Source organism: Mytilus edulis, chromosome 6 (assembly GCF_963676685.1).
Source record: "Mytilus edulis chromosome 6, xbMytEdul2.2, whole genome shotgun sequence".
Taxonomy (NCBI): domain Eukaryota; kingdom Metazoa; phylum Mollusca; class Bivalvia; order Mytilida; family Mytilidae; genus Mytilus; species Mytilus edulis.
In genome coordinates, this window is record NC_092349.1 from 17,267,642 (window position 1) to 17,288,920 (window position 21,279).

At 31.8% G+C, this 21,279-nt stretch overlaps 2 protein-coding genes across 3 annotated transcripts in view; one reads left to right on the forward strand and one right to left on the reverse strand.

The window, feature by feature from the left end:
* LOC139527256 (branched-chain alpha-ketoacid dehydrogenase kinase-like) overlaps positions 1-21,279 on the forward strand; it is a 51,634-nt gene that overhangs the window by 27,247 nt on the left and 3,108 nt on the right. For both annotated transcript variants that reach the window (XM_071322595.1, XM_071322594.1), the window contains 2 exons: positions 2,153-2,242; positions 21,078-21,239. In XM_071322595.1, coding sequence (XP_071178696.1) covers positions 2,153-2,242; positions 21,078-21,239 — 252 coding nt within the window. The remainder of the gene's footprint in view (positions 1-2,152; positions 2,243-21,077; positions 21,240-21,279) is intronic.
* On the reverse strand, positions 6,012-7,016 carry LOC139527257 (uncharacterized). Its single transcript, XM_071322596.1, has one exon. It carries the CDS (start codon positions 6,898-6,900, stop codon positions 6,151-6,153), a length of 750 nt encoding a protein of 249 aa, XP_071178697.1. The 5' UTR covers positions 6,901-7,016; the 3' UTR covers positions 6,012-6,150.

Here is a 21,279-nt window from a genome sequence, read left to right on the forward strand (position 1 = left end):
CGCAAGGTTTATGACCACAAAAGAAAGATTGGGATTGATTTTGGGAGTTTTGGTTTCAATAGTTTAGGAATAAGGGGCCAATAAAGGGCCCAAATAAGCATTTTTCTTGGTTTTTGCACAATAACCTTAGGTTAAGTAAATGGAAATCTATGAAATTTAAACACAATGTTTATGACCACAAAAGGAAGGTTGGTATTTATTTTGGGAGTTTAGGACCCAACAGATTAGGAATTAGGGGCCAAAAAGGGACCCAAATAAGCATTTTTCTTGGTTTTCGCACTATAATGTTAGTATAAGTAAATACAAATCTATGAAATTTAAACACAAGGCTTATGACCATAAAAGGAAGGTTGGTATTGATTTTGGGAGTTTTGGTCCCAACAGTTTAGGAAAAAGGGGCCCAAAGGGTCCAAAATTAAACTTTGTTTGATTTCATCAAAATTGAATAATTGGGGTTCTTTGATATGCCGAATCTAACTGTATATGTAGATTCTCAACTTTTGGTCCCGTTTTCAAATTGGTCTACATTAAGGTCCTAAGGGTCCAAAATTAAACTTAGTTTGATTTTGACAAAAAATGAATCGGTTGGGTTCTTTGATATGTTGAATCTAAAAATGTACTTAGATTCTTGATTATTGAAGTTTTTTTGGTCCAGTTTTCAAATTGGTCTACATTAAGGTCCAAAGGGTCCAAAATTAAACTTTGTTTGATTTCATCAAAAATTGAATCCTTGGGGTTCTTTGATATGCCAAATCTAACTGTGTATGTAGATTCTTCATTTTTGGTCCTGTTTTCAAATTTCAAATTCTACATTAAAGTCCAAAGGGTCCAAAATTAAACTAAGTTTGATTTTAACAAAAATTGAATTCTTGGGCCTCTTTGATATGCTGAATCTAAACATGTACTTAGATTTTTGATTATGGGCCCAGTTTTCAAGTTGGTCCAAATCAGGATCTAAAATTATTATATTAAGTATTGTGCAATAGCAAGTCTTTTCAATTGCACAGTATTGTGCAATGGCAAGAAATATCTAATTGCACAATATTGTGAAATAGCAAATTTTTTTTTAATTAGAGTTATCTTTCTTTGTCCAGAATAGTAAGCAAGAAATATCCTATTTGTGCAATAGCAAGAATTTTTTTTAATTGGAGTTATCTTTCTTTGTCCAGAATCAACTTAAATCTTTGTTATATACAATATACAATGTATATACACTTTTTACTACCAACTGATAAATTTAAATAATCTTTACCATTCAGTGATAACAAGCAGTTTTTTTACATCTTAATATTTTATGATGTATTTAAATGAGTAGTTATTGTTGCAAACTCCATTAGAAATTTGAATTGATATCAGTTTTGAAAAAGGGAAACGGGGATGTGAAAAAAAGGGGGGGGTTAAATTTTTCTCATTTCAGATTTCATAAATAAAAAGAAAATTTCTTCAAACATTTTTTTGAGAGGATTAATATTCAACAGCATAGTGATTTGCTCAAAGGCAAAAAAAACCTTTTAAGTTCATTAGACCACATTCATTCTGTGTCAGAAACCTATGCTGTGTCAACTATTTAATTTTAGATTTAAAAAGTTTGAAGAAGAAATCTTTAATTGATTTGTAAAATCTTGGCATTTGTTTTGTGTAAAAAAAAACCATGTAATGTCAAAAATTTGATCACAATCCAAATTCAGAGCTGTATCATGCTTGAATGTTTTGTCCATACTTGCCCCAACTGTTCAGGGTTCGACCTCTGCGGTCGTATAAAGCTGCGCCCTGCGGAGCACCTGGTTGTAAATTTATTGGGGTGTTAAAGTGTTGACCGAAGTACATTTTGTATGAAGGGCGGAAACGCTTCATTCTAAAAATGTACGCACAGTCAACGCTTTTACAACCCTATAAAGTTACAAAAAGAAGCATTCAATAATTATAATTACATTTTTTAGCTATGATCATGAAAACACGAATTTTATATATTTTATTATTTAATTCACCTGTGCACTTTATTGTTGGAGCACGTGTTATCATGAATGAAAAGTTGTATTGAGCAATGCAACTGCTTACGGAATAACACGTGATGTGCAGTTAGCCAATCAGAATAAAATATTATAATGAAACATACATCTAATGTAATTATTGATATATTGTTTGTTTGCAGAGCTGTAGCAGAAAGCCACATGGACAACAGACATAACTTACCAGACATCAACATAACTATAGCTAATAATGACAGAGACTTTATTATCAGGTAAAACATTTTTCTCATTTTATGAGGGCCTCGGTGTCCGAGCGGTCTTAGTAGTAACTACTGTAATCACTAGCCAGTCAACACAGAGGTTGTGAGTTCAATCCTGCTTGTGCAGGTGCACTCGACTACAATCTTAATTGACACACTTTGCTTTATGATGGCAAATACCTTAATTGTTGCAAGAAACTAGTCTAGAAACTAGAGATTTTCAACAGGAAAACTGGCAATCTTACTTCAATTAGAATTATGAGTCGATGGCACCTTGCCTGCACTGTGGTTCAAACTACATGCTAGTGATCTTTGTAGGTGATCAGCCTGGAAAACTTGGTCAATGAAGCTCTGTTCATGTTATAAAACTATGGGTATAAGATTTGATACCTGGACAGTTCTTATAAGAAATTTTAAGTTTTTCTATTCAGAACAGAACCTCCTTAAGACCCTTCTTAATACATTTTTGTAAAAGCCAGACATGTTTAGAAACTGCTATTGAACTGTTGTCTTTAATTTCTATTTTTTTTATCACGAAAATATTCTTTATTTAGTTCTTATTGGATGAAACTTATTGACATCATAGACACTTCTTCATTCTGATTGGCCAATTTTCAACCTCTTCTGCTCTGATTTGTCCCTGCTAGGGATCCCGAAAGATTTGATATTTTAATTCCATGAATTTGAGGATAATATGATTTTTCACTTTTTTATTCTCAACCGACGAAGTAGAATGGACTTCAGGTTTGCACTACATCTGTCTGTCCATCCGTCATCCGGCAAATCATTTTCCCACATTTTCTTTGTTCTTGAAGATATTGATTTGATATTTGATATATAGTATTATTGTGAAGAGTTATGAGGGAGGATAGGAGGGGTCCTGATCTTGAAATCCTGGGCTTAAAAACACGAAATCACGTAATCCCGAAATACCAGGGTCCTGAAATTCGAAAAAAGAATTCCTGGATCCCAAAAGGGTCAATCCCAATATCCTGAGATTAAAAACACCCGATCCCCAGGTCCCGATAAAGGTCCTGTCTCCCCTCAGTCATAGATCAACTTCTAATTTTGGTCTTGTCTGATGATTTTATCATTAAAAGTCTGTATTGTAAAAAGGTAACTGGTGAGCAATATATGTTCCCTGGAGCCTTTAGTTTTGATGAATTAAAAAATATGTATAAAATTTGCGAGGGAAAATTAGAAAAGAATGACTTTTATCCCATACTGTACATCACACATTGTCTGATTTATTTAGAAAAGAATATTGATTGTTACAAAGCCAGTATAATCCTTCGGATTCATTGATATTTACAAATGCTCTGAAAACAGATTATAACTAACATGCAGAAAGGCAGGATTTGACAAGACTGTTTATCATTCCACCTTCTAATATGTCATGTTACTAGCGATACATATTGACAGATACAATAGACTAAGCTCTCATCTTAAATACATGTCAAACTTTCTTAAATAATTGTCAGTCAAACTTTCTTACATACATGTCAGTCAAACTTTCTTACATTTCAGACAGTATTTATACTGAGTATAAAAACTTGAGCATTAAATATTTTAAAATACTTTTTGAATAAACTATATAAGAACCTTGGTTTACCCTTTTGAATGGTTTTACACTAGTCATTTTATAGCTTGCTGTTCGGTGTGAGACGGAAGACTTTACTTTCACCTAATATGTTTTACTTTTACAAATTGTGACTTGGATGGAGAGTTGTCTCATTGGCACTCATACCACATCTTCTTATATCTATATGCTCCAAAAAAGTAACAATGAATAGATAATAGTGTCAAGGACAATAAAAATTAAATATCCAAAAAGTAAATTTGGTCCGCAGTTCACGATAATTGGTATCCGTGAATGTGATTCACAGTAATTAGTCATTGACTTTCTTGTTTTAATTGTTACACATTTTTTCATACTGTATATTTTTCTCATTGGAAATCATATCACATTTCTTATTTTCTTTAATCCTAGGAGTCATGTTTCTCCCTGGGTGCTGTGGCTTCCTCTACCAATTGAGTTTAACCTCTACATTTAAATCAGTTGTGCTGAAACTGGTATTGAACCCCAACAATCAATCAATCAATTTTTATTATGCCTCCACTGTGGCGGAGGGGTCATAAAGGTTTACCCTCCTCCATCTGTATGTCTACGTTCTTCCCAAAGTTGGTGTCCATTCTTTAACTTTAGTTTGCCACCAAACAAATGTTACACAACTTAAACACCATGCTTATTACCTCAAAATACAGATCAAGATCGAATATTGGTGTTGTCACTTTTACTTTTCTAGATTTATGTGCTTTTATATATGAAGAAATTGCTGATGTTTTAGTTTCTGTTCTGTTTTGTTTGCCTGAACCAAATGTTAAGGAACTTATAAACAACACTTATAATCACAAAACTCATATCGAGTACAAATTTGGGTTGGGTGACATTAACCCTTCTTTAGTTATATCCCCTTATTACTTTATATGATATGCATGTGGGGCACCATTTGTGTCCATTGGTTAAAGTCCCCATTCACATAATATTAAAAACAAAATAGGGCAAGGAATATTTCAGTTTATCATGTTCATTTAACTTTTCCTTTGCATGTCAGTCTTGTAAGTATATCTTCTTTGATGTCTTTCGTGTACACTATATTGTCACGAACATTGTCAGATAGGATAAATCCATGTTCAACATTAATCCTGTGGAATTTGTATTGTTTACCATAAGTGCAGAGAGGATTATAAAAACATGCAGAATAGATGGATAGGATAAGCTGCTTAATACTTTAATAATTGATCAAATAAGATAAATATTTTAGATTGATCAAACATAACAGATATTTTAGATTGATACACTGTCGAACTATTACAACTTGCACAAATTGTTTTTTCTCTCTCACACTGGATTATTTTTATATGTACAATAATCATAAAGGAAAGACCTTGAAGCTTAGTTGTCACATTACATGTTGACGTTTTTGTAAATGGTCACAGTGACCTATTTTTGTAACGCTTTGCCAGATTAATGTTCAAATTAACCCATTATTGTTCATTGTCTAACTAATTTTGAAAGGCTCAAACTTCATCTTTCCAAATTTTGCCTCAAAAGTGAATTCGTCTTAAAACTAAACAGACTTTAATTATAATCTTAAACCTGACTTTTTGACACATTCCCCATTTCCATTCTTTATTTTATTTGAATTTGTTTCCATAAAGTAAGGTTTGCTTTTGATGTGAATATTTAATTTTAATGAGTCTATTTATATAAAACCATGTCTAATGTAAATATAATATATCAATAGCCGTATATATATATAACTTTTTAATGTAAATTATACAATGAATAATGAAGAACTAAGCTTGAAATATTTATCACAGTATGTTGAAATAATGTATCCATCAAAAAAATATATTGTACATGTTTTGGCTTTTTTTGTCTTCAATTTAACTATACCATATACTGTGGATTCATTATTATTCGTTGGATACCAATTTTTGTGGGTTTAGTTGGTACAGGTGAACCACAAATTCAAATGTTCAACGAATTACAAATTTTATATAGGCTTGTTATGCAGAGACTGCAGCAAATCCACTAAATTAAAAATCCACGAAAATGCAATTTTTCCTCAATCCACGAAAATTGATATCCACGAAAATAAATGAATCCACAGTAATGATAATACTTATTCCAATATCCGTATTTTTATCTTTAGAAAAGTAAGATCATTCACATATTCCAATAGTTATTGAGATGGTGTTCCCAGAGTAAATGTTTGACCGATCGGTGGTTGTGCCAGTCATTATTGAGATGGTGTTCTCGGAGTAAATGTTTGACCAATGGGTGGTAGTGCCAGTCATTATTGAGATGGTGTTCTGGGAGTAAATGTTTGACCATTCGGTGGTAGTGGCAGTCATTATTGAGATGGTGTTCTGGGAGTAAATGTTTGACCAATAGGTGGTAGTGGCACATTTCTTGGTGTTGGTTTGACAACACTTGTATTAACCCGATAATCTGCAAAGAAGTCTGCCTCTGTTTCCATTCTTTCTCTCGTATAATCCAGTTGATTTAATGTCGGGTCGTTTTCGTCTTCCTCCTCATCTTCTTCCGGTTTACTTTCTTCCAATGCCTTTCCAATTGACGGAAGGACAGGATATTTTTTTTGTGCAATGTCATGCAACTGTTCTTGGTCTTCTCGTAAAATGTCTTTTATTCCCAGTTGAATGGGTGTTGGAACGGGGGCTCCGAAGTGTTCGTTACTGTACGGACTTTCTCCAAGCATTTCATTTTCAGGATCAAGAGGAATGTGCGACGTGTAACAATCTAATTCCTCATCACCATCACTTAATTCATCTTCATCCCCGACATCACAATGCTCGCGTGCTAACCTCTCCCGTTCGTCAACATCTAAGTCTACAAGATCCTCACATTGGTTATCCATCTGTATTACGTAAGTTGTAGACGAATGTCTACCGTCAGCATTCACAAGATCCAGATCATCAGAATCGATGGAATCATTAATATGATTATTATCCTCATTAATCGTGTCCAGTTGTAAATTGCGTGGTGTATTTAAGGCATCGTTATCACCTTTCATTTTGATATTTTCGTTGTCGTCCAAAGAACTGACCTTGGGATCAGCCATGGTACACATTGTTAGATGCATAATTTCGAGAAAAAATCTAAATTGTTGATATATCACATGTTAAAAAATCCTTCAGTTTATATAAGTACTCTTCAGCACCTTTTTCAGTCTGTTTGTAAATTTGGCAAATCTTAGCACTTAATAGTAGCACCAAAAAATTGTGCTAAATCATTCTTTGAATGATGGTAACAACTTCTGAATTAATTTATAAGCATACAAATCTTGTCGAGCTTATAAATTAATATTTCCAAATATAGTTTTATCTAAAACTAATGGTAGACAGTGCTAATTGAGCGTTAAAAATATCCACTATTTTTTTTTTATTTCTTCACGTTAACACATCCTTTGGAAAATATTGTAAAACTTTTTTGTCTTTCGTCGACCTCAATAACATGTCATTTGATGATCAAACTAAATTCCGTTAATCTGTCAATTAATCCAATTAGCTTTTTCCACTTTATATTGTTCACTGTGAAAGCACCTGTCTCAGATTAAATTTGTCCCATATCAGCCATTCAATAACAACCTGAAATTAAAATAATTAGCACATAAATAATTGATGACTGGGCTGTTTACTTGTGGATAGTTACAATGGATAGTGACACTCGATAAACAAATTAATACAGGAGATCTAATCAATAGGGTTATAGCTTAGGTAATCGAGATAGTTAATGTTTCCCTTTACATATATTTGATTGTTCAGTTCACTTTCCCGTACTCTTTGTCATTTATCGACAAGGTCTTATAAATCTTTTAAGAGAGTGAAATGTGTCGTATTTTATAGTTTGAATGGTAAACTTTTGAATTGTAGTAGATTGTTTAACTTTTTATGTTCTTATTTGTCAAGTTTGAGAGATTTTATGAAAGGTAAAATGTGTTTAATAAATTTTTATTTGAATAGTTTCTGTGAACAAATATTTTGCAATGTTTTAAAATCAATTCCATAAAAAGTATCACAATGAACATGATCAGAAATAGTTTCGGTAAAAAGAAACATAATTTTTTAAAACCTAACTAATTTGTTGATTTTGTCATATTTCTATCATCAGATTATTTTGGTATCAGTGGTGATTCTAGATAGTTGAACAGCCCCCCCCCCCCCCCCCCATTTATCTTTGGTTGGGAATCCCCCTTTTGAATATGTCTGGATCTGCCCTTGGTATATTAGTGTGAAGAGAATCTTTTTAAAAGCCATTATCGGTTCTTGTCAACATTTTATTACTTATACTGCACCAGAGCCCAATTTATATCATAAAAACACTTGATTTCATGTTAACCTATTATAAATTGTCAACTTGAAATTACTTTGAAGATGGTAATAAATTTTTCAAAAGTACTTATATTTTAAAAAAGTTTTTAAATAACTATAAAAAAACATAATTTCCTACCTTAAATTTAATAACTTGAACAAGTACTTTGTTATATTGCGTAGTTTATACCATGTTAAATCTTATCGTTAAAGCTTATTTTGGAACCTGTCCTAAAGACTACAGATACAAGTTTGAAGTCTTTAGAAAAGTTTTATCATGATAAATAAGTATGTGCTAACATATTCTTTGTACAGATTTTTTACTGATATTTGATCAATGATATCCTTTGACTTGTTAAAGTTTGAGTCATTTAGGTTTTAAATAGAGGCTCTACAATAAACTGCAAAAAACTTCTGTGTATTCATGATTATTGGCGGATATTATCAGTGCGGGTGTACCACAAATTTAAATGTTCACAAATTTTCTATAGACCTGCAGTGTATGCAGACTTCTATCAACCAGGAAATCAAATGTCCATAATAATGACAATTTTCCTTAATCCATTAAAATTGGTACACATGAAAATAAGTGAATGCACTGCTAGTTTACACATAATATATTGACCAGGCCATGGAGGTATTTTTGAAGATAATTATAAGACAATCTTCAAGTTCTCTTTTGTTGGTTTTATTGCGTAAACCCCTGAGGGTTTACGCAGTATATATTGGACGAGTGATGTAGTCTTTCGGAACACCGGATGTTAGTCGGAACACTTCTGGTCTTTCTATGACCACCTTTCAAATACATGTGCAATAGCTATGACCACCTTTCAAATGCATGCGCAATAGCTTACAAATCTGTTGAATATGCATTAGCATCTTAAGTTGCTATAGAGATATTTTACGTATGATCTGAAATTTATTATGATATAATATTTTCTTGCACACAATTACAAGCTGCTAATATTAACCTACATGCGTAGTATTTTAATTAGTCAAACGATGTAACCAGTGTGTTTAGATATGAGATAAGATTTCATGTAAAAAATGTGCTTTATATTCTGAACGAGAATAATTAAAAATAAAATCTTTAGAAAGAGTTTTAGTAGCATTTTATTTTAGATTTTACGTTTAGTGAAGATGTACATGTTGTAAAAAGCAAGCTATTTATTTTTTTATACTGAAATTAAAGGGAAGTCTTTCTTGCATATGATTAAATTACAGTTATTTTTTTTTGGTTAAATATTACAACTTTAATAAAAAAAAAAAATGGTTATTAAAAATAAAATTAAATAGATATTGAATATGAAAAAATAAAATAATTTGAACGAGAACAATTAAAAATAATATCTTTAAAAAAAGTATTAGCACTTTTTGAAATTTTACGTCTAGGATAGACCAAGGACATGGAAATATAATCATAAATACGTGCCTCAAATAGGTGTAAAAACGAGGATTTAAAAAAAATCGTTTATTGAAAATAACGTTAAAAATAATTATGAAAGTTATGTCCGTATTTATTTTCATTAATATTGCAAATTTAAAGTTATTTTCTTTGTTTAAATATTGCAACATTATTTACTTTTTTTAATAACCTCTGAATCCTTTTCGTCATTAAAATGCGACTGATAAGTATAGATATTCAATATGAAGGGGGAAAAAATAACCGTGACTGAAATCTAAATCTAAAATTTATTTAAAAAAAATACACATTTGACCATGCAGATGTAAGAAATGATACTTCAAGCAATGAAACAACGAATTAAATGTGCCACTTTAATTACGACTGATAACCTAAAAATGAATCATGCATGCATTTTTAGCAGACTTAACCAGGTCGGCGATAAGATATCGAATATAAAAAAAGAAGATATCGGGTTTGGTGTCAATGAGACAACTATCTGCAAGAAACCAAAATAACACAGAAATACAAACTATGGGTCACCGTACGGCCTTCAACAACATGCAAAGCACGTATCGCATAGTCGGCTATAAAAGGCCCCGAAATGACAATGTAAAACAATCAGTCAAAAAAGAAAATTAACAAAGTCCGTATCATCGTATGCGTAACTTAGTTGCTCACCAGAGGAACTTTACGCAAGCGTTTAAACACCCATAAGTTTGAAGTACGTCGAAATGCAAAGGTATACGCTTGGTGAACGCTTTTACTTCAGGAAAATTTTAATGGAACATAAAAAAAATCATTCAGCTCAAGCGTTTGTCAAACGTATATACATGTACCTGTAAACTGCATGCACATAATATACACGCTACACGAGCGTTGAAAACGCTACAGATAAGTTTTATACACGTTAAGGGCACATTGCATACAAAAATACTCGTCGCCTTAAAGCTTTCATTTAGGAAAAGAAGTCCGATACGGGTGAAACTTCATCAAACCTACAGAAGATATTACACCCTCTCTAACCATGCAACATGGGACTAGACATAGAAGTACAGGAACTACTCACATTAGTTTGAGCTGTACAAGATCTACAAAAATATCCCGCCTGCCTCAAAGGTGCATATAGGATCGACCATGGTCCAGCACTAATGATACAAATACCAACCAGAGTTACAATGACGTGGTAGTAAGTCTTTAAAGGCCACCGAGCGGCCTCCAAAAATGAAAAAAAAACCTACTATTTAGTCGTCTATTAAATGCCCCGACCATTAAGATTTAAAAACAAAAATCAAACAAAACTAAACAGCCTTATTGATAACAAAATAATTTACGAAAACAACTTGACCGACATGAATTATGAACAACAACCACTGTACTACATGTTTCTGGCTTTAGAATGGACATTGGCACATAAACAATGTGGAGGCCATAAACCCAACCCTCCCAAATGAACCAAACCTTAAGGACAACACATCGCAAGAAAAAACTGTAAAATATCAGTTGCAATTCGCGTCCCTAAAATTATGGGTACGGTGCACAATAATCACTTACATAAAAACAATAGACACAAATCACTGAAATAATCGCACTTACCGAAAGCTATTTCAAAGCTAGTGAACATGTAGACGAACCAGTGGACATAGACGGACTGGTAAACATGTAAACAGACGGGCGAATGTGACAGACTTATTGACAAACATTCACATATAGACAGACCTGCAGATGGGAATGTAGGAAGACCAGGAGAAACGCTAAGTACGCTTTACGCATACCCAATACACGCTTTAAGCTCGTTGTGCTCACGATACAGATATGATTGACAGGTTGAATGCATCAAAATTACTAGCGTTTTGGTAGCGTGCATGATTTTTTTTACCTCGGCCGACGTACGTCGGATCTATACGTTGATGTGTGAAGCCGGTATTACATTATTTAAACCACTAAACAGGCAATGTCAGTTTCTAATTCTTATGCACAACAAAAGTAATATAAGACAATACATCTTTATGAAACAATTATCTAATATATATATAATGCCAAACAAGCATTTGGGTTTACGATTGCATTTCTTTTTTTAAAGAAAGCAACTTGTTCTTGTTTATTTATCTGTAAGTGTGAGCTGGTGCTTATCTGTTTGATTTTCTGATGAATCCGTTAGGAACAAAAAAGTAAATAAATAAATGATTGGTCCTTATAGTTAATGATTAAATAACCTGTTTTTATCAGAAGTATTCTCCAGTTCTTTCTGTTTATAGTCATAAATAAGAAAGATTTTAGTCAGGTAAACATTTAACAATGACCTGAGATAATGACCACCCTGAGTTGATTCTTATAATGTTACGAGATGGGGGGATAAATGTTTAAGAGGGATTAACATCTGGATTTGGTCAAATAACTTTAATGTGGTTTAAAACTCTTGAGCCTCTTTTAAAAGGACATATTTTAATTAGTGCCATTCAAATTAACATTGACGTCAGTAATTATCTATAAACGATTGTCTTTTTTGTTTGATTTATAACTTGAGGAAAGGAAGATTTAACTAAAATCATGTATAGTCACTGTATAGGTAAAATACAGGTAGTCAAAGATTAAAAGTTTACATGAACTATATAATTATGCAATTTTAAATGTTTGATAATTTCGGAGGTAAACATAACAATTTAATCTTGTAAACCTGTACCTCACGTTCAGCTTATTTTGTGGAATATGAAGAAAATAAATTGTATATCCTTATGTTCACCTAAATGGCCTAGTGGGCTATTGCAACTTATCTGTTATTTCTACAACTTTAACGTCACATTCAGAACATATTAGAATCAATATTACCATAATAATCTGTCTGGTAATACTCTTTTTCTGTGTTAGGTATTCATGCCTTTGATTCAATGCATAATATTCAGTATAGGACAATAATTAATATAAAAAGAAAATCCAGTTCAGAAAAAAAGATCCAGTTTCAATTTGATCCCCTTGAAGAATTGATTTGTGAATGCCATCAACAGTCATTAGATATAAGAAGATGTGGTATGAGTGCCAATGAGACAACTCTACATCCAAGTCACAATTTAAAAAAAAACAACATTATAGATCAAAGTAAGGTCTTCAACACAGAGCCTTAGGTCACACAGAACAGCAAGCTTTAAAGGGCCCCTAAAATGTCTAGTGTAAAACAATTCATACATGAACCAAATTTCTAATCTTTATAGAATAGATAAGAAAAAAAGCGAAAAACACTTATGAACAACATCACTAAACGGCAACCACTGAACATCAGGTTCCTTTAGTTCCTATTTCTGATATCATAACGGAAAAAGATAATTTATCATCTAAACATTCAGTGTTCTGCACACAAAGAAGAAATCTGCGTAGGGTTGTATTATATAGTTCAATTAATATCCAAATATTTGAAGAAAAAAATATGTAATATGTCTGAAGAACATAAAATCTTTTGTAAAGATGTGCGGACTAAATCTGTATACTTAACTAGTATAATTTTTGCCTGTTTGACACAATAAATTAAACATGAAACAAATTAAAAAATTGTCAATTTTATCGTATGATTTTCTCTTCTCATAAGTATAAACAATGGTGTTTTTTTCCCCCTAATATCTGTCTATGTGAATATGGTTTTGATTGTTGGCAAAGGCAGTATGGTGACCATTTCAAGATCAACATGTGTACTAAATTTCATGTGATAAACATTCTCATATTTTTATCAAATTTAAAAAAAAATTACCATGTGAGAAACTCACAATATTGAATACTTACAAAGTATCATATTAATCCAAATATATCCAAAATAAGAGTTTATGGTCAGCATTTTTAATTGATAATTTCTTGAACGATCATCAACATTCCAAAGTGTTTATCAAAAATTATTGATCCTTTTGAAATCCTTTCTAATTTTACACCAATAGTGGATTAGAACTAATGCTTTACTTTTTCTACTAGCTTTCCGTCTGATTAGACACACACAAATAAATACCCTTTAAGTAAATCTTGTCACTGTTTAAATGTTATGGTAGATTTTAGAAACGCTTTGACTATTTAGTGCATAAATAACTAACTACCCGTGTTATAGCAATGGTTCTGTTATGGGGAGTATTAGCATAATTTTTTTCTCAGATGTGAATATTATGTCATATATTTACTGTCTTCAGAAATGGTTTAATTATGAATAATTTAAAGCTTGTTCTGTCTGCATGTTAGTATTCTTTTGAAAAAGGATATGTCAGACTAAAATTATTTTTATGTTTTATGATTTTGAACTGAATTATCAATTCAGATTTCTGGGAAGTTCTTTATAATCATTAATTCTAACATAACGTCCTTCAAACGCTTTGAGTACACACCCGTGGTAAAATATGAATATATTTCATGGGCTGTTCCCATTGTACCCCCGCATCATATGTTTTTTATGAATGAGGAACCCGACGTCACAGAACGATGACGTAAGAATATAAGCATTTTACGGGAAAATACACGCTTGTGAAACCGAAAATCATTACAACAAGGAAACGAAAACAAACGATGCTAAAATGTGGTATAAGCCATTTTTTTTTATACATGTTAGACATATAAGTAAATTATCATTTAAATTCATCCAAAACTATCTAAATACGTTATTTTAAATAGTTAAAACATGTCACTAATTCAGTTTGCTCCGTTCTTTTACGTCAATTTAATAGTACGTTTATTTATGAGAACAGCAAATATTTGCCTCCACCTAGAGCGCTTTGATCCAAAAGAATTGCTGTATTTGTCCTATTAGAATCGAAATAATTCATGGGGGCTTGAATATATCTAGATTTTACCACGGGTTGTCCCTTTATGCCGATATTTTACCCCTCGCTAACGCTCAGGGTAAAATATTTGTCAATAAGGGCCAACCCGTGGTAAAATCACGATATATTCAAGCCCCCTGGTGAATTATTTCTTAAGTTTATTTTGCTAGCAAATTGGGATTGAGTTTTTCGATCATTGTGTATGGCTGATTTTTTTGGGGTATAACGGAAAAACTATGCAAATGCAAAGGAAATTTCAGTATTATGATGTTTTAATTATTGCAAATAATAGCCAGTGAGATAAATTTTATACTGACTTCTATGTCAGTTCAAACTCAACTGCTATATTAGTTCAAACTTATTCTATAATTTTCTTTAAAGGATATTTAACTTTAAGATAAAATAATGTATATCTGAAAGTAGGAAAAAATTCTTTTAAAATGTGTAAAGGTACATTCTTAATCTTGTGTGATTTTTTTTAACCTCTTATGTAACAAAAACTTACAACATGTATTATATTTATGCAATAATTAATATAAAATTTAACTTAAACTGGCCTTGACTATTTATAAAGCATTAAACAACATTGGATTAAATTGACTCAAATTGGAACAAGAAACTGTTTGTTCTGTGTATTTTGGTGATCAAAATGGTTTATTAGACTTTGATAATAGAATTTATTATACACTTATAAATACATAAAAGCAATACTTGCGTAATAGAATTAATGGCAATTATTCTGTATCAGGCTCCCCTGTTGATATCAATATCAGTCATGTTTGAAATGCTTTATCAAACTTCTAATCTCTATTACGTCATGTCACATCTAATTGAGGTATATAATAATGGTACTGTAGATTCATTATTCTTCGTTGAATACCAATTTTCGTGGATTTCGTGGTTACCTGGGAACCACGAATTTCAATGGCCAACAAATTACAAACTTTACATAGGAATGTATGCAGAGTTTGCCAAAACCATGAAATAAGATATCCACAAAAATGAAAATTTTCCTCAATCGATAAAAAATTGGTATCCACGAAAATAAAGGAATCCACAGTATAATATGCTATGGCTTTTTCAATATCACACACTGTAGCAACCCTCACCTTATAAATACCCCTGAGTAGACCTTTTGGGATTATAGTGGTGTCTTGTAATGATACAATCTGTAATATTGAAACAGTCATATAGTGTTCTAACTGGAATAATTCAAGCCCTTATCATCTCTGATTCTCTCATTTCGAGGAAACTTTTAATGTAGTACGCTTAATATAATGACTGGATTATTCGGGTTGATAGTGTGCTAACACAAGTCCTTAAATTAATGGCAAAGTGGTCTTACTGTACAATAATTACCTTACATATCACTACACTGGTATCACATTATTTTTATCAAATATTTGCTACTGGACAATCTGACATTAAGAAAAAACTGTTCAATTATTCTTCAATTCTTTATTACTTTAAACAATACAGTTAATCAGTATAAATTTTACACCAGTGTATAAATTATAGTTTGTACTTGGGGGAGGAGTGAGCTCATGATGACATAAAGTACCCGAAACCTTAGACATGCATGCATTGCTAACTCTCCTTAATTTAGTTAGTTTTTATAATGCAATTTCTTATCAATTTTCTAGAACTCAAAATTATTTCAGATTCAAATAATTCCTTGTTTAAACTTGAAATCTAATTGTTTTGTTTATACATAATTCACTTTGTGGTATGAGTGCCAATGAGATATACTCTCCATTCAAGTCACATTTTGTAAAAGTAAACCTTTATAGGCCAAAGTACGGTCTTCAACACGGGGCCTCGGCTCACACCAAACAGCAAGCTATAATTAGGGCTCCAAAAAGTGACTATAGTGTAAAACCATTCAAACAGGAAATCCAACGTTCTATATATATTATATAAAAAACAAGGGCCAAGTTCGGATGGAACTCGAGTACTGTCTCTAGTTCCATATAAACGGTGAGGACTCTAGATTACCGGAAATACAAGGCCTCTTAACTCTGAATATGTTTACATTCAAATTTGATTGGATCGACGTCATAACATCCGGGATATCGAGTCGATCTCTAGTAACCCTGCCACAACCCAGGGCTCATTGAGTTCTAATGGCGGGAAAGCTATATCCAATCATAACAGGTGTTATATATGACCATGTCAATCCCATCTACTCTAGATATCCATCCGAACCTTGCCAAGGAAACATGAAACACTTATGAACAACATCAACAAACGACGACCACTGAACATCAGTTTCCTGACTTATTAAGACAGGTCACTTGGTCTAGATTTAAGTATTTATTAGATAGTGTCGCCAAGTACATGGTATCTTAGATTGTTTATAAATAATATTTACCAGATATCCCTTTAGAATTTGTAACCAATTCCTAATGAATAAAAAGGTTCTATTGTTTTAAATCATTCATTTACCATAATGAGAATTTTAAGGGAATTTTATCTCCATTTAAAATTCATGGTGCATGTAGTAGGTCAGATTTGTTCATACCAATGATTGAGGGTGGGCCATACATATACATTACAGAAAAGTTCTACATGGTTTCCCTTTTGGTATAAAGTTCTACAATAACCTTGGTTTAAGTAGATAAAAAAATAGCAAGATAAACATTTCTTTTTCTTATTGACGTGGTCTTAATTTATTATTCATCATTGTTTCTTTGGAAAGTTCATTTAAAGTTCAGAATTTATATTATATTAGATAGAAATAAATATTGAAAATTAGTTCTAAAAACATTTGGATTTATAAGTGCTGTTTTATTTCAGCTAAATCTGTTTAACTAATATAAACATATTTATATTAATATTTGTGAAAAAGATCAGTTCAAAAAGATACAAGTTTTTTTATACCCCCCCCCCCCCCCCCCCATAGAAGGGTTTCACTGTAAATGTATTATAAACAAGGATAGTCCAAAAGCAGTACTTAAAAGAGGAGTTAAAATACCAAAAACTCAAATAAAATCATTAATTCTCCAGAATTCAAAAATTATTTGAAATTCAATAAATTGCCTGTTTTTGCTTCTTTTTTTCTGGTTTAATTGCCAAAAACCTGAATGTTTTGCTAATAAATCATATCACTTCTACATAAATGTAGAAAATATCTATTGCAAAAAGAAGGTCAAACTTCTATGTATGTTCCAGATTCATGATACAATAAAATAGTCCCATATGATCAGCTCTATATTTGTAGCCAATATGGAATAAACAAACAATAAGTGTTTTTGTGTGGGAGTCTTTTAAAAGGCTATATATATACATGATCTTATAGATAATCCAGAGTAATTAACAGTTATTGATATTAAACATGGTACCAGGATAGTTTACCTTTAAGTTGTGCTATGAAAAAGGGGGGGGGGGGGGGGCTATCAGTGAAGAAGAAAAAACAAACACCTATAGATCACATCCAAAAAAATTGAAAATGTATATTCTTATATGTTTGCCTATAAAATATTACTTCACAGATTTTCAACATCTGACATGGCGTTTGTTGTCAGTTTATTTTTTCATCTTATGACTTTGAATGTCCCTTTGGTGTCTTTCCCCTTTCTATTACTATACTAATTATCTCACAGATAAGTCTTCTTAGTCTTGTATGTTTTTTGATTTGAGTTCATTTATATGTTTTGGAGTTTAGTATGACATCCATTTCACTGAACTAGTACACATTTTTATTTAGGGGCCAGCTGAATCCCTTACCTCCAGGTGTGGGATTTTCTCACTGCGTTAAAGACCTATTGGTGGCCTTCGGCTGTTAATTCTGCTCTTGTGGTTCGGTTGTTGTCTCTTAGACATATGATATTCCCCATTTCCATTCTCAATTTTATATTATCTCACAGGTTAATAGATTCACAGGAAACTTTTTTCTGACATACTTGCAGACTAATCAAGTAAATACTATAGGAGTCTGTGAGTTTGGCAGAAAACAAAGTGCATGCTGGTTAATTATGGATGTCAAATGAATAATTGAATAATATTTTCTTTTGGATCTGTAATATAGATTGACTTCCCTTTGTCAATTTATTATGGAATATGATCAAGTTCAAAAAGTACAAAATTGTTCCAAAATTATGTAATATTCTAACTTATTTTCTTATGACAGCGAAAAATAGAATCTACTGTCTTACACATATAAACTAGAAGCAATCAGGGCAACAAAAGATGTATATTTTACTGGACACAGAGAAAATGGGTTGAACCAACTTAAGAATAAAAAAATCATAAAGTCGCACAAGGAAAGTAAAATATACATGTACTAGCAAATAAATAAATTTGGTGTATTTACTGTCTTCTGATTGGTTAAAATTATTTGTTTTATTTTCAATGTTGTCAATTTTTATGGCGACACGCCCACTCTGACGTTGTGTATTCATACACCAACATGTGTGTACGTTGTTATTGTTAATATAAAATGTTCTTTGAGCTTTATTTTTGATAGAAATTCATTTATAATAAATGGCAATAATTTATTTATAATTTATTGAACCATAAAATTAATTTTTGACTCTTCACATTTTACATAATCCGCTTTGCTTTAGTTTTCTATGTTGTGTCGTGTGTGCTGTTGTTTGTTTGTCCTTTTCATTTTTAGCCATGGCGTTGTCAGTTTGTTTTAAATTTATGAGTTTGACTGTCCCTTTGGTATCTTTCGTCCCACTTTTGCCTTTCTTTTACTTCAATACTTGTGAACTAGCACATTTAAAGTCCAGCTCAGCATGTCAGTGTAGTAAAAAGCAGTGTGTGTTCATATCTGATTAAAATGATTGTCTTGAACATATGCATTCAATAATGCCACTAGTCATATAATCATCCTTAAAGCAATTTCCTAGCTTTTATTAAGTTGGCGTAAAAGGGGAATAAACAATAGCAAATTATACGTACAGCAACTTTTCATTTATAAATCTCCTGCTGAGTTTAATTGTTAACTTTTAATCGTTCACTTTTTGAAAGGTCAACAATTAGTTTATTTTGTAAATTAGGGTACATAAAACCAGATGTAAACATTTGTATGTTTCTTTTGTATATAAGCTGTTTATTTACTTAATATATATACAATATATCAAACTTTTTATTTGTGACTTTTAATTCAAACTAAATAAACTTGGGTCCAGTTTTTCATTCATTGAGGTGGTCATTTTATTATTCACAGCTGATTAAAAAGTTTAGTTTTTAAAATGACAGAATAGAGTAAGGTTTATTTTTGTGAGGTCTAAATTTTATTCTTAAATTTATCCAATGAATAAAAATTGGGTAATTTATTTTATAATGTAGATTATTTCTTTGGGTATTTTCTTAGAAGCCCTACTTTGCCAGTATGTTCCTTTATAATTTTCTATACACAAAGATCCCCCATTTATTTGGTGCCCACATTTCAAGAACATCACTGTATTTTTGACTGCAGCAACAAGATATAAAGCCAGTGTCATTGATGATATTTCTATCTTATCATGGTGTGAACATTTTTTTTTTCAATTTTTAACCAACATTCATTTTTAATTTGTTTTTCTAGAATATTTGCCTCATTGTAAAAGTTGTTTGTGTCATTCCAGAATATCAGATAAGGTTTTAATTTGTTTGTGTTACTCCAGAATATCAGGTTAAGGTTTAATTTGTTTGTGTCATTCCAGAATATCAGGTCAAGGTTTAATTTGTTTGTTCCATTCCAGAATATCAGGTCAAGGTTTAATTTGTTTGTGTCATTCCAGAATATCAGGTTAAGGTTTAATTTGATTGTGTCATTCCAGAATACCAGGTCAAGATTTAATTTGTTTGTTCCATTCCAGAATATCAGGTCAAGGTTTAATTTGTTTGTTCCATTCCAGAATATCAGGTCAAGGTTTAATTTGTTTGTGTCATTCCAGAATATCAGGTCAAGGTTTAATTTGATTGTGTCATTCCAGAATATCAGGTTAAGGTTTAATTTGATTGTGTCATTCCAGAATATCAGGTCAAGGTTTAATTTGTTTGTGTTATTCTAGAATATCAGGTCAAGGTTTAATTTGTTTGTGTCACTCCAGAATATCAGGTCAAAGTTTAATTTGTTTGTTTCATTCCAGAATATCAGGTCAAGGTTTAATTTGTTTGTGTCACTCCAGAACATCAGGTCAAAGTTTAATTTGTTTGTGTCATTCCGGAATATCAGGTTAAGGTTTAATTTGTTTGTGTCATTCCAGAATATCAGGTCAAGGTTTAGTTTGTTTGTGTCACTCCAGAATATCAGGTCAAGGTTAAATTTGTTTATGTCACTCCAGAATATCAGGTCAAGGTTAAATTTGTTTGTGTCATTCCAGAATATCAGGTATTGGTGTAATTTGTTTGTGTCTTTCCAGAATGTCAGCTAGGTTTAGGTTTATTTGTTTGTGCCAGTCCAGAATATCAGGTTAAGGTTTAATTTGTTTAATTCCAGAATACCAGGTTATGGTTAATTTGTTTTTGTCTTCCAGAATATTAGGTTTATATGGTTTAATTTGTATGTGTCAGTCCAGAATATCAAGTTAAGGTTTAATTTGTTGGTGTCAGTCTTGAATATCAGGTTTAGGTTTAATTCGTTGATGTCAGTCCAAAATATCAGGTTAAGGTTTACCGTAATTTGTTTGTGTCATTCTAGAATAATGTGTTTGTGTCTTTCCAGAATAAATTGTTTGTGTCATTCCAGAATATCAGGTTTAGGTTTAATTTGTGTGTGTCATTCCAGAATATCAGTTTAAGATTTAATATGTTTGTTCCATTTCAGAATATCAGATAAAGGTGGAGGTATCCCTCATGACATTGTAAAACAAGTGTGGGACTATAACTTCACTACATCTGGAACAGACGAGAGGGTCAGCACTGGACTGTTTGATGAGATTACAAGTCCTCAACACATGAGTGGATCTGCTCCTGGCAGAATGCATGGGTAGGTATCATAAGGCCATAACACATCAGTGATTTTGGTC